The 14,927-nt window shown below is 36.4% G+C and overlaps 1 protein-coding gene across 2 annotated transcripts in view; it reads left to right on the top strand.

The window, feature by feature from the left end:
- The window catches only part of ZDHHC15 (zDHHC palmitoyltransferase 15), a gene marked incomplete at both ends in the record, with an annotated part of 101,142 nt that overhangs the window by 50,196 nt on the left and 36,019 nt on the right, over positions 1–14,927 (top strand). For both annotated transcript variants that reach the window (XM_084259246.1, XM_084259245.1), the window contains one exon: positions 992–1,086. In XM_084259246.1, the coding sequence (XP_084115372.1) occupies positions 992–1,086 (95 nt within the window). The remainder of the gene's footprint in view (positions 1–991; positions 1,087–14,927) is intronic.

Here is a 14,927-nt window from a genome sequence, read left to right as displayed (position 1 = left end):
TGTTCTGCTCCCCACTCTGTCTCTGATGATTCCTCTCACCCCCTGTTGCCTCTGGCCTAAACCCCAGTTCTTGTATGCATACATAAATAAAAATAAATCTTAAAAAAATAGGTCTGGTAGCACTGTGCCAAGAGAGTACAGCATTTTTCAATTCAGCCATAAATATCTGAGAGGCCCAGCCCTATTAAACTTGCTCTTGAGTCATATCATTCCCTTCAGGCTTTCTGATGGATTGAAATAGTAAGACCTTACCATGAAAGACTTGACAATGAAACAGTAAACAGGCTTTCAATCTTGCAACGACTTCTATGGAGTATACTGAAATTTCCCATATTAGAAGAGTTCTCTAGAAGACAAGTATGAAAAGAAAAGAGTAGAGAACCACATTTACAATTGTCTCAAAGGTAGAACTCACATTTCAAGAGGCTAATTTAGTAGGGAGCTACTCAAAAGAGCTTGGGATTTGGAGTCAGAAATTCTTGTGTTTATGACCTGGCTACATTTTATAGTAGCTAAATGACTTTGGATAATCAACTGATCAACTATCCCTAGCCTATTACCTATCTCACAAAGTTATTGAAGAAATTAAATGAGATTTTATATATACATACATATATATATATGTATATATATATGAAAGCATGGGTGCTGTGCAAATGTCATCATCATTCATCACCCACAGTAGCAGAGATGAAGATGACTGGCTACATTAACTTCCTCTATATTGTCATAAAGAGCATTTGCCCTTTACTCCCAGAATCATATGTCAACTTTTATGATATGCAACTGCTAGAAAGTCTCTGAATCAAAATTTGGTATTATAACCTGTTTTTGTCACTGTATGGAAAATGGTAAGTGAAAATTTCATAATATAATACCAGAAAATACTTGGTAGTAGGAAAACAAAATAGAAATTTGTTGTTGAACTTTGTCTTTCTGAACTCTTAGAAATAGAGAGCATAAACACTGATTTTTTTTTCTTAATTTTCAGTTATCTACCTCATATTCTACCATGCCATCTTTGTGTTCTTTACCTGGACCTACTGGAAGTCTATTTTTACACTCCCACAACAGCCAAACCAGAAGGTAAGAACACTTTGTTACTTCATAAAGTCTAAAAGCAGAGGAAAGTAGAAATGCCATTAAGCAAGAAGATGGCAAAAAGAGGAGCAAATAACCTTTCATTACAGAAGATTCAGAGTAATCTTTTTTTTTTAAGATTTATTTATGCATACAAGAGCTGGGGTACAGGCCAGAGGTGGTGGGGGGGGGGTGAGAGGATTCACCAGAGACAGAGTGGGGAACAGAACAGGCAAACTGACCAAAGTCCACTGCTGAGGGGAACAGCGGGCGAGCCAGGAGAGGTCTGCTGTGCCATGTGGGTTGCTCCCTGGCTGGCCGGGGATCGAATTCGTGCTGCAGAGGCTGCGTATTGCTTCATAGTGCGGTGCTTAACTCCTTGCGCCACCAGGGAGGCCCCCAGAGTAATCTTTTTTTTAATTGTATCATTTTTTTATTGAAGTAACATCGGTTTACAACACTGTATGATTTAGGGGTACAGGCTCATAATTTTTCAGCTATATGTTACCACACCATGCCCACAAGAAAAGCACCAGTAATCCTCCAACATAGTCCTTTGGTCCTCCTCCCTCCTTTGTTACCACCGCCCCACCCTGCCTCTTGCTCTGGTAGCCTCAATTCTACAGTCAGAGTTGTAGGGTTTGTTTTGGTTTAGTTTTGTCTGTTCCTTTGTTTTGTTTCTCCCTATTCCACATATAAATGCAGTCATCTGTATTTCTCTTTCTCCTTCTGACTTATTTCACTTAGCATAATCCCTTCCAGTTCCATCCGTGATAGGACAAAAGGCAAGATTTCATTTTTTTATAGTTGAGCAGTATTCCATTGTATATATGTACCATGTCTTTTTATCTACTCATCTGTCATTGGGCACTTAGGTTGTTTCCATGACTTGGCTTTTGTAAATAGTGTTGTAATGAACATAGGAGTGCTTTTGCATTATTCAGGTAGATATCTATGGATGGAATTGCTGGATCATGTGGTAGATCTATTTATATTTTGCAAAACCTTCATACTCCTTTCCAGAGGAGCTGGACCAATCTACATTTCCACCAATAGTCTAGGATGCTCTTTTTTTCTCCACACCTCGCCAGCAATTGTTGTTTCTGGTATTTTTGATATGGACCATTTTCACAGGTGTGAGGTGGTATCTCATTATGCTTTTAATTTGCATCTCATATTCAGAGTAATCTTATAAATAATTCTCAGCAATAAAGGTAAATTAAGATAGTTTATTGATGGACTTTACGAAATCATCACCTATGGATATCTTTAAGACTAGGAAACCACTACCTGCATTAGTGAAATAATTGGAGAAACAAGAACCCATTGGATTCTGAAGAATTACGTAGTTCAGTTCTATGAAACTATTATTTTAGTGACCATGAGACTGTGGAAGACAGCTCAAGAGAAAAAATTGCAATTGTTAAAGTGCAAATGTGTTCCCTTAGATTAAAGGTTCCATGCAGTATTTGGGAGGGTTCATCATAGAATTTGCAATCAGATCAGGCATTTATAATGTGTGAGTATTCTAAGACAAATTAAGTTCCAAAGTATTTTAAAAAAGTGGAAGAAATTTTAAGTCTCCAAATATCAGGTAAAATACTGTTTTAAATTTTTTTCATTTTTGGAATCAAAATGGTAGAAAAAAATAAAATGAAACAATGGCAATAACGGAGTACTTGAGTAACAAAAGATATAAACTATATAAAAAATAACAATGGCAGGGCCTCCCCTGGTGGCACAGGTGGTTGAGCACCTCGCTGGGAAGCTGTCAGCAGCCTCTGGAGCGCCGGTTGGATCCCTGCCGGCCAGCAAGGGTCCCACATGGCGCGGCAAACCTCTCCTGTCATGCCCGCTGCTCCCCTCAGCAGTGTATTTCATCAGTCTGCCTGTTCTGTTCCCCACTCTGTCTCTGGTGAATCCTCTCACACTCCCGCCCATCTGGCCTGTACCCCGGTTCTTGCATAAATAAATAAATCTTTAAAAAAAATAACAATGGCAGCAGTCCTTCCTTATGAGTAATCATTAGAAGCATAAGTGGATTAAAATACCCAATTAAAATGCAGGCATTGGTATAGTGGATAAAATTGATCATCTATCTTTATTCTATTTTTAAAAGATTTACTTTATAACCAAAAACATAAATAGGTCAAAAGTGAAAGGATGCTATTCTAAGCAAATAATAAAAAAAAGAGAACACGGGTGGCTATACTAATGTCACATGAAATGGACTTTGAGCCAAAAACTGTTAAAAGCCACAAAGAAGAAAATGCCTTTACTGAGTGAGGTCAGAAATAGGGCTGGGAAGTCTCAAGAATCTAATTAAGAACCTGAAGCAACACAATGGAAGAAAAAATATGGATACTAACCCTACAGAAAGGATTGCTGGGATAATCAGCATTGCTGAGACATTGGAGAAGGGTGAGAAAAAAAGAAATGGAGTGGAGGCTATGAATATTAGCTACACAGTGGGTGCCAACACAATTCTCAGTGGCTACTTTGTTAAGAACCCTGCCAGAGTTTGATGCTAAATACCTCAACAGCCCAGGACGGGTTTCCTGCAGCTTTTATAAGCAGTAGAGGACCCCATGGTGTTTGTTGGTGTGTACCCTAGCAGCATGCTTCTCAAAGGATACTGATAATCTCAGCTTTTGCCACAGAGACTCCAACGCTGTGTTTTCCCATGCCCCAGATTCTGGAAATACCATCACTCTACAAATTCCCATGCTTCAAACCTAGTTCCTTGGCCACTCTACAAGTGCCCACACAATGAAAACTGAAATGCTGCTGCAGAAATAAATGCATTAGTGACTAGAAAAAGATCAGAGAAACTAAGAGTTGGTTTTTTAAAAAGATAAACAAATTTTAAAAACTTTTAACCAGACTAAGAAAGAAAAGACTCAAGTAAATAAAATCAGAAATGAAAAAGGAGATGTTATAACTGATGCCACATTGAGAAAAGGGTTATAAGAGATTGCTAATAACAATTGATAATTGAATAACCTAGAAGAAATGGATATTCATAGCAAAATATAACCAGCCACCTGAAACATGACGATATAGAGTATCTGAACAGATCAATAATGAGAAAGGATTTTGAATTAGTAATCAAAATCTACAAACAGTGAAAGGTCTAGGACATATAGCTTTACTGGTGAATTCTACAAAGCATGTAAAGAATTAACAGCAATCTTTCGTATACTGATCCAACATATCAAAGAGGATAGTATGTTTCAAAAATAATTTTAAAAGGACATTATTATTACCATTAATTCAAAACCAGGAACTACAAGAAGAGAAAATCACTGGCCTTGATGAACATAGATGCAAGAATCCTTAACAAAATACTAACAAACCAAATTGTACAGCATATTACAAGGATCATACTCCACGGCCAAGTGGGATTTATCTCTGGGATGCAAGGATGGTTTAATATAAATCAAAAAATAGGATACATAGTATTTTCAAGATGCGGTATTTAAAATTATATGACTTTCTTACTTTCACATGATTTTACTTATATGTGTAATATATAAAAAAAAATAGAGAAACAGCCAAAACTAAACAAAAACAAGTACCCTAGAAATGTGATTGTAGTATTGAAGCTACCAGAAGGAGAGGTGGCAGCAAAGAGAGGAGGGGGCATAATGGATTATGGTGGGGGATTATCACTGTTTTAGTGTTGCATGTGGTGTGATAACATAAATTTGAAGAGGTGTGAACTTACTCCCCTACGTCATATATAGTGTTGTACACTAACATTACTTCAATTAAACAACACAATTGCTAAACCCAGTTTTAGTGACATAAACTTAAAAGTTATTTTATAGAGAAATTTTTGTTTTCACTTGAAGTTATTCTCTGTGTATACCATAGATCTGATGGATAGCTCAGAAATAATTGTTAAATGAAACAATAGATGGGTAAAATTATAGGACCATATCAATAGCTGCAGAAAAAGCATTTGACAAATGTCCCTCAATGTGATAAAGGCCATATAAGGCAAGCCCACAACTAATATATGACAGCTTTTCCTGTAAGATCAGGAATGAGACAAGGATGTATTCATTCTTACCACTTCTGTTCAACCTAATATTGAAGTCCTAACAAGAACACATAGGAAAGAATAAGAAATAAAAGGCATCCGAATTAGAAAGGAAGAAATTAACAATCAGCGGGCCTCCCCATTGGTGCAGTGGAATGAGCACAGCGCTGTGGAGCTGTCCGCAGCCTCTGCAGAGCGGGTTCAATCCCGGCCAGCCAGGAAGAAACCCACCTGGCACAGCAGACCTCTCCTGTCTCGCCCACTGCTCCCCTCGGCAGTGTATTTCATCAGTCTGACTGTTCTGTTCCCAGTTCTGTCTCTGGTGAGTCTTCTCACCCTCCTGCACCTCTGGCCTGTACCTCAGCTCTTGTATAAAAATAAATAAATCTTTAAAAGAAATAAAACTCAAGCCTTTAAAAAAAAAGAAATTAGCAATCAGCAAAATGAAAAGGCAGCCTATGGAGTGGTAGAAAATACTTGCAAACTTTATCTCTGATAGGGCATTAATATCCAAAATATATATGGAACTCATGCAACTCAATATTGGATAAAGAATTACCCATTAAAAAATGGGCAAAGGACCCAAATAGAAATTTTTTGAGAGAAGAAAGTAACCAGTAGGTCTGTGAGAAGGTGCTTAATATCACTAATCGTCAAGGAATTGTAAATCAAAACCATAATAAGATACCACCTCAAATGTCAGGATGACTTATCAGAAAGTCAAAACAGCAATTATTAGTGATTTGATGAAGACATGGACAAAAAGGGAACCCTTGTGCACTAATGGTGGGAATGTAAATTGTTCAGCCATGGTGGAAAACAGAATGGAGTTTCCTCTAAAAATTAACCTACAGTCTAACAATCGTACTTTTGGGTATGTATCCAAAGGAAATGAAATCTATCTCAGAGAGGTATCTGTATGTACTTCTATGTTCATTGCAGCAGTATTTATAGTTGTAAAGATATGGGAACAGCGTAAGTGTCCATAAGCAGATGAATAGATAAAGAACATATAGTATATACCATAATAGAATATTATTCAGCCTTGAAAAGTAAAGAAATTCTGCCATTTGCATCACCCATTTGCAATGGGTGTCCTGTCAGGCATTATGCTAAGTGAAAAAAGCCTAAGCCAGACATAGAAAGGCAAATATTGCATGATCTCACTTATATGTGAAATATATTTTTAAAAGTCAAATTAACAGTAATAGAATAGAATAAGAAAATACAGATTTCTACAATAATAATTGATTTCAACACCCTATTTTCTACAATAGAGTGTTGAAACACTTAGAAACTCAATAAGAAAACAGGGCATTTGAACAAAAATGTAAACCAATTAGATGTAACCTACATGTATTAAACACTCCATAAAAACAGCAGAATATACATTTTCTCATATGCACACAGAACATGCTCTAGTATAGACCATATGTTACACTACAAAATAAGTCTCAATAAATTTAAACATCTGGAATCATACAAAATATCTAATTTGACTTCAGTGGAATGAAACTAGAAATCAATAACTGAAGAAAATCTATAAATTAAAAAACATGTGGAAATTAAGCAACACATGGTTAAACAACCAGTGAATCAAATAAGAAATCAGGAGAAAGCAAACTAGAAAATAAGTTCAGATGAACAGAAATGAAAAACTACATACTAAAAGTTGTGAGATACAACAAAGCAGTGCTCGGAGGAAAATTTATAGCTGTAAACACATAACAAAAGGAGAAATATTTCAAATAAATAGTACTTTATAAAGAATCAAAAAATAAAGAACAATCTAAACAAAGCAGAATTAAATAATGATGATTAAAGCAGACACCAAAATAGGGAACAGAATATAGTAGACATAATCAATAAACCAAAAGTGGGACTTTCAAAAGATCAACAAAATTGCCATACCTTTAGCTAGATTTAGAGAGAGAAAGAGAAAAAGAGAAAGGAAAGAGGGAGGTAGTTAGGAGAAAACTGAGTAAGAGGTATACAAACAATTATATACAGTTGATCATAAAACACTATTCCAACACTTTAGCCAAAAGAGAAAAGGATCCAGATATCCATCAGTGGATGAATGAATAAACCAAGTATGTTCTGTCTGCACAATGGAATATTTTTCTGCCATGAAAGAGAATATATTGCTGATAGCAGAACATCAATGAACCTTGAAAACGTGCTAATTGAAAAATACCACATACTGTTTGATTTCATTTATGTGAAAAATTCATAACAGAAAAACAGCTGACTGAGGGGCAGTCTGCAGACTGTTAAGGGGTGCTCTAAAAGGCATTCAGCCATGTAGTATAGAAAAAAGAAGACAGAAGAAGCATACTTATTGTGAGATTATCAATAGAATTTATGTGCGGGCCTTCCTGGTGGCACAAGGGGTTAAGTCTCAGCACCATGAAGCTATTCGCAGCCACTGCAGCACGAGTTCAATCCCCGGCCAGGGAGCTAACCCACATGCCACTGCAGACCTCTCCTGTCTCACCCACTGCTCCCCTCACCAGTGTATTTCAGTAAATCCACCTATTCTGCTCCCCATTGTCTCTGGTGAATCCTCTCATTCCCCCCCACCTCTGGACTACATCCAGCTCTTGTATGCATAAATACAAGACCTGAAAGTTCAAGAGAAGTCTAAGGTACCTTCTGGAGGGGAACCACAAGAAATGGCTTAGGCAGGTCCTAAAGAGCTGAGACCAAAAGAGAATCAAAATGTGCCGTATAATCCAACATGAAATCAAGATAATGGCTGCAATTGTCTCTGCCATGGAGGAGGAGCACCCTCCCCATATGTCTCTTCCAAGTACCTCTTCCATATGTTTCTACGTCTCTCCTCTATATGTCTCCTCAAGTCTCTAGGTGCAAGTCAAAGCGAGAGAAGCCCAACCCTGCATCTGTTCCATGTTATATACGTCCACCTGGTATTCAGCTCTATCCCTAGCTCCCAGTAGCTCTCTCCACTCAGGGAGACAGGTTCATGGTATACTGGAACTTATAGTTCCAGGTAGCTACATGAAAGAGAGAGAGGAAAATGGCACCTCCGTTTCACAGGTATATCTGTAACAACAATCAAAAAATGACATAGAAACAGAATGGGGAGAACAGGGAATGACTGCTTAATGTAAATGGATTTTTCTTAAGGGGAGATGAAAACATTATGGAATGTTTTGGCGATGATTGCTCAGCATCATTGTTATGCTAAATGCCACAAAATTGTATATGACAAAATGTACACTTTATGTATTTTTTATTATATATATTTTTTACATCATTCTTCCTTTTTGTAGAATGTGTGCTTTCTCCTCGCAGATGTAGTCCCCATAAAATTTCCACCACCAGTTCACCCGTGCATCATCACCGTAGTCCCTTGTGCTCTTCCCTCCCCTGTTTTGATCCCTCTTCCTCTCCCTCCCCATCCCCTACAGAATGTCTCTGATTTATAGTTGCCTTTTTGTTTTTCAATTTATTTTAGTTCTTTCCCTGGTCCCTTATTTGGCTCCCCTACATTCCTCCTATAAGTGAAACGGTCCATATTTTTCCATATTTTCCTTTTTCTTTTCTGGCTTATTTCACTGAGTATAATTCCAGCTCCATCCATATTGCTGCGAATGGCATGAGTTTATCTTTTTTGATTGTTGAGTACTATTCCATTGTGTATATATACCACATCTTCTTGATCCAGTCATCTATTTTTAGGCATTTGGGTTATTTCCAAGTCTTACCTATTATAAATAGTGCTGCAATAAACATAGGGGTACAGGTGTTCTTTTGAATTAATGTTTTTGTGTCCTTTGGGTAGATCCCTTGTAGTGGAATTGCTGGCTCATATGGTAGCTCCATATTTTTTAGACTAAGAAACCTCCATACAACTTTCCATAGTGGTTGGACCAGTTTGCACTCCCACCAGCAGTGTAAGAGAGTTCTTTTTTCACCACATCCTCACCAACATTTGTTTGTTGCTAGTTTTTTTTTATATGTGCCATTCTCACTGGTTAAGGTGGTATCTCATTGTGGTTTTGATTTGCATTTCCCTGCTTACAAGTGATGTTGAACATAAAATGTACACTGTAAAGTAGAATTTTATGCTATGCTTTAGCTCAGTAAAAATTATTGTCCCCTTCACATTATATAAAGCATATAAGCCAGTAGAAAAGGTTAGTGTTTGGGAACTTTATCAGCCTAAAGAAAGTGAAATGAGGAAGGGACTTAGATGCACTACAAATTTTTAATACTTATTCATCAATTTTAATGGGTAAAAAGAAAAGGTGAGTCTTTTGGCCCTATTTGATAGCCATGATATTACTTTCTCCAGTATAATATATATCCCAGTCTATCACAAGTTTCTCCCACCCAAAATGCATTTACTTACTCGTTGCATTCTAATAGTCAAAAAGACTTAAGTGCCAGAAATAGGGCATCCAAGCATGACCTCATTTTCACAAACGATAAGATTTCATCATATACAAGCAATAACAACTCTACTTCTGCCCTTCAATCAGGTGTGGTATGTCCCATAAGAAAGCTATGTATCCCAATGTTGTCTCAAAAATTAAAGGGTCACCCCAAGGTGCTACATTTATTTGTCAAAATTAAAAAGTATCAAAATTGTTCAAAATTTATATTTTTGAGTTAGTGTAATTGTAAGAAAACAAAATAACCAGGTGTTTTGTTAATTTTAATTTTTTATTGAGGTAAAATTGGTTTACACAACTGTATATGACTCAGAAGTTTAGATAGTATCATAATTCTTCAGATGTATGTTACGACACCACACCCACCACCAAGGTATTCATAGTTCTCCACCATTGTCCATTCATACAGATCCGCCCATACCCAGCTCTCTTTGTTCCCTTTCCCCCTTTGGTAGCCTCGATTTTATAGTCACACTTCTAGGAATTGTTGCTGGTTTGGTTCTTTCTGACCTTTTGTTTTGTTTCACTAGATTCCACATATAAATGAAATCATCCAGTATTTGTTTATATCCTTCTGACTTATTTTGCTTAAATATCCCCTCCAGTTCTATCCATATTGTCACATCCAGTATTTGTTTATATCCTTCTGACTTACTTTGCTTAAATATCCCCTTCAATTCTATCCATGTTGTCTTCTTTTCTAACAGCTGAGTAGTAGTATCTCATGTATATAGACCACATCTTCTTAATCTACTCATCTATCCTTGGAATTTTAGGTTGTTTCAATAACTTGGCTATAGTTAAACTCTTGCAATAAACCTAGGAGTGCATATAACCCTTTGAATTACCGCTTTTGTATTCTTTAGGCAGGAACTTAGTATTAGAATTGCTGGATCATGTGATAGATCTATTTTTAATATTTCGAAGAACCTCCAGAAGCTGTTTTTCACACGGGCTGGATGAATCTACATTCCCCCAGTGTATAAGCATTCCTTTCCCTCTACATCATCACCAACATTTGTTGATTCTATTCCTTTTCATATGAGCCATTCTCACATGTATAAGATGGTATTTCATTGTGCTTTTATTTGCATTTCCCTAATGATAAATGATGAGAATTTTTTCATGTGCTTGTTGATCATCTGTATGTCTTTGGAGACATGTCTGTTTAAAACTTTTGTCTACATTTGACGGGGTTATTTGCTTTCTTTTGGTTGACTTGTGTGAGTTCTTTGTAGATCTTGAGTACCAGCCCCCAGTTCAGATGTTAAATGTGCAAATATCTTCTCTCATTTATTAGTGTGTCTTATTGTTTTTTTTTTAAGTTTTTTTTTCTTTCTTTTTTTTATAGAGGCATGTTTATTTATTTATTTGTTTGTTTGTTTGTTTGTTTGTTTTGTTTATACAAGCACTGGGTACAGTCAGAAGCTCGGGAGGGTGAGAGAATTCACCAGAGCCAGAGCGGGGAGCAGAGCAGGCAGAAGGACTGAAGTACACTGCTGAGGGGAGCAGCGGGCGGCAGGAGAGGTCTGCGTGCCATGTGGGATCCTCCTCTGGTGGCCGGGGAGCAGCCGGGTATCGAACCGGCACTGCAGAGGCTGCAGGCAGCTTCACAACCCAGCGCTCAACCGCTGCGCCACCGGGGAGGTCCAGTGTGTCTTATTGTTTTAGTGATAGTTTCTTTTTCTGTGCACAAGCTCTTTAGTTTAATGTAATCCATTTATTTATATTCTTTTCTTTCTCGATATTATAGACAAATGGACAAAAACATCACTAAAGCTAAATTTGTAGAGTGTCTTACCAGTTTTCTTCTATGTATTTTGTAGTTTTAGGTCTTAACATATGAATCTTCAAACTGCTTTGTATTAATTTTTATATATGGTGTGAGAGAGTGGCCTAGGTTCTTTTTTTATTCATGTGATTGTCCATTTTTCCCAAACCCATTTCTTTTTTTAATATTTATTTATGCATACAAGAACTGGGGCACAGGCCAGAGGTGTGGGGGGTGAGAGGATTCACCAGAGACAGAATGGGGAGCAGAACAGACAGATCTACAGAAATACACTGCTGAGGGGAGCATTGGGTGAGTCAGGAGAGGTCTGCAGTGTCATGTGGGTTAGCTCCCTGCCTGGGGGTCGAACTCATTCTGCATGGCTGTGGATAGCTTCATAGGTTGCATCTTAACCCCTTGTGCCACCAGGAAGGCCCCCAACCCCATTTCTGAAGTGACGTTCCTTTGTCCAATGCGTACTCTTGGCTCCTTTGTCATATTTGAATATCCATATAAGTGTGGGTTTATTTCTGGACTCTCAATTCTATTCCATTTATCTGTGTGTATTTTTATTCTAGTACCATGCTGTTTTGTTTACTATGACTTTGTAGTATTGTTTAAAGTATGAGAGTGTGGTATGCCACCATTATTTTTTGTCAGGAGTGCTTTGGCTATTATAGGATATTTTGTGGTTCCATACGAATTTCAGTAGTTTTTGTTCTACTTCTTTGAAGAATGACTTTGAAACTATAATAGGAATTACATTGAATTTGTATATTGCTTTGGGTAAGAGGGCCATTTTAACAATGTTAATTCTTCCAATCCATGAGCAGATAATTTGTTTCAATTTCTTTGTGTCTTTTATTTATTTTCACAGTGCCTTATAGTTTTCATTGAGTAACTCCTTCGCATCCTTTGTAAAGTTTCCTCCTAGTTATTTTTTTCTTTTTGATGTAATTGTAAATGGGGTTGCTTTATTGATGTTTTTTCTCTTCATTACTCTTTCCATATAGGAGCACAACTTATTTTTATAAATTGAGGTTGTTACCTGTCACTTTACTGGTTTATTATTTCAATTTTTTACTGGCATCCTTACAGTTTTCTATGCATATATTATTATTATTAATATTAATATTATTATATTTCTATGTGTATTATTATTTGCACATAATGATAGTTTTACTTCTTTCCCAATTTGGATTCCTTTTATATTTTTCTCATGCCTACTTGCTCTAGCTAGTACTTCTATTACTATGTCCAGTAGTTGTGTGAAAGTGGACATCTTTGTCTTGTGCCAGAACTTAGAGGAAATACTTTTGCCACTGTGTATCATGTTAGCTCTGGGAATGTGGCATGTATTATGTTAAGCTATGTTTTATCTATTCCCATTTTTTAAGGGTTTTTGTGATAAATCATTCTTGAATCAAATGCTTTCTCATCAGATGCTTTCTCTGTATTTATTGATATGATTATAGTCATTATCTTTCCTTTTGTGGATATGATGAATTATATTAATAGACTTTCAGATTTTTGAACCGTTCTTCCATCCCTGGAATAAACTTCATTTGGTTAGAATGTATGGATTTGATTTGCTAAGCTTTTGTTGAGGATTTATTTGTGCATGTGTATGTGTGTGTGTGTGTGTGTGTGTGTGTAATCATTATATAATGTCTGTCTCTGTCTCATTACCTTTTTTACCTGGATGTCTATTTTATCTGATGTAGGTGTGGTTTCCCTGACTTCTTTGGCGTCCCATTTGCTTATAGGGTTTTATTCCAAGCATTTACTTTGATCTTTTATCTTTGGAGTTCCAAAGTGTCTCCTGGAGACAGCAGAAAGTCAGGTTTTGTTTCCTAATCCAACCAACTATTCTGTGCCTTTTGATTGGTGAGTTCAGTCTATTTACATTTAGTAGAACTATTAATACATGAGGACTGGCTACTCTCATTTTGCCTTTGGTTTTTGGGTTCTATTTCCTTGTTCAGTTTTTTTGTGAATTTTCTCCTCTTCAAATGTTGAACTTCATTTAACATTTCTCATAGGGGAGGTCTAGAACGTCTGCTTCACCTTTTTTTCTGGGAAAGACTTTATTTCTCCCTTTTACATGAAGTATGTAGTTAGTATTCTTTGCCAGCAACTTTTATCTGTAAATATTTTGCAAACAATTTTTAATCTCTAAGTTTTTCTTACTATTCTCTCTTTAGCCTTAGGGTTTCTTCAAGAAAGTCTGATTTAAGCCTGTGGGAATAACTTTATATATTACCTGCTTTTTTCCCTAGTAATTTTCAATATCATTTATTTTTCTTCATCTCTTGGTAGTTTCACAAAAACATGTCTTGGTGTAGGTCTCATTATATTTAGATAACCTATTTTTCTTTTAGCTTCATGGTCATGTTTAATTTCTTTCTTAGGTTTGGGAATTTTTCCTCTGATCTTTCTTTAAATAAATTCTCTGCCACTTTTTCTCTCTTCCACTTTTGGGATACTTATCCTTATGTTGCCTTCTTGTTGCAGTCATATATTTCTCAAAGTGTTTGGTCACTTTTTTTTCATACCTCTCCTACACCTGGGTCCTTGTCCTTCATGGTGACTAATTTGATCCTCCATTTGGTCTAGTGTGCTTTTCAGGTGTTTTTATATTAAAATTATATCATGTAATTACTATTTCATGTCATTTATACTTTTTTTTTTTTTGGGAAAATTCTTGGTTGTGTATACCTCTCCTGTTTCTCACAGAATTCTTAGCACCCTCATCCCCCACCCGTGAAATGTTTATAACACACCGTATTTATTGTAATAGCCAAGCATGCCTCTATATTTCCACATATCCCCAGAAGGTACATAATTCTCACTTAACTTGAGAATGACATGATACAATACACCACTAGGTATAGTCTTTAAAATAATGCTTATTTTTATACATTTCTAATTTTTAAAGCTAGATTCATTTAATTTGCTTGTTATTTTACCATTTTATTGATGTATAAAGTATACATACTCCAATAATTAAGTTATAAAGAGTCAATTTTTAATTTCCACCTATATATGCACCCATAAAATCACCATCTAGGTTAAATTTTTTGTGTGTGTGTAGGACCCTCACCGGCGGCCGGGGAACGAACCGGTGCTGCAGAGGCTACGGGCAGCCTCGTAGCCCAGCGCTCAACCGCTGCGCCACCAGGGGAGGCCCTAGGTTAAAATTTTTAACATTTCTAACACCTCACAAATCTCCTTCATGCCCCTTCCAATCAACCTCCTGTCACAGTAACCACTAATTTGACTTCTATCACCATAGATTAATTGTGCCTAGTTTTTAGTCTCCCAGAAAAGTAATCATAGTATGTACTTGTTTGTGTACACCTTTCTCTCCGTATAGTATTTTCTAGAGTCACTCATATTGATGCATGTTTCATTTATTCATTCCCTTTTACTATTAGTTACTCCCTTTTATCACAGTTGTTTTATTCATTTACCAATTAAAGGGTATTTGAGTCATTATTTCTTTCTATAATGAATCATAGGACAGGCATATATTTGATTAAGTGGATAATGCCAACCGCTTTTCTAAAGTAGTTATATAAATCTATATTCTATCCAAAATTTTCTTCCA

Source organism: Talpa europaea, assembly GCF_964194135.1.
Source record: "Talpa europaea genome assembly, chromosome: X".
In the NCBI taxonomy this organism is placed as follows: domain Eukaryota; kingdom Metazoa; phylum Chordata; class Mammalia; order Eulipotyphla; family Talpidae; genus Talpa; species Talpa europaea.
The sequence above is the reverse complement of the archived record's forward strand: the minus strand, read 5'-3'. Positions and strand labels throughout refer to the sequence as shown.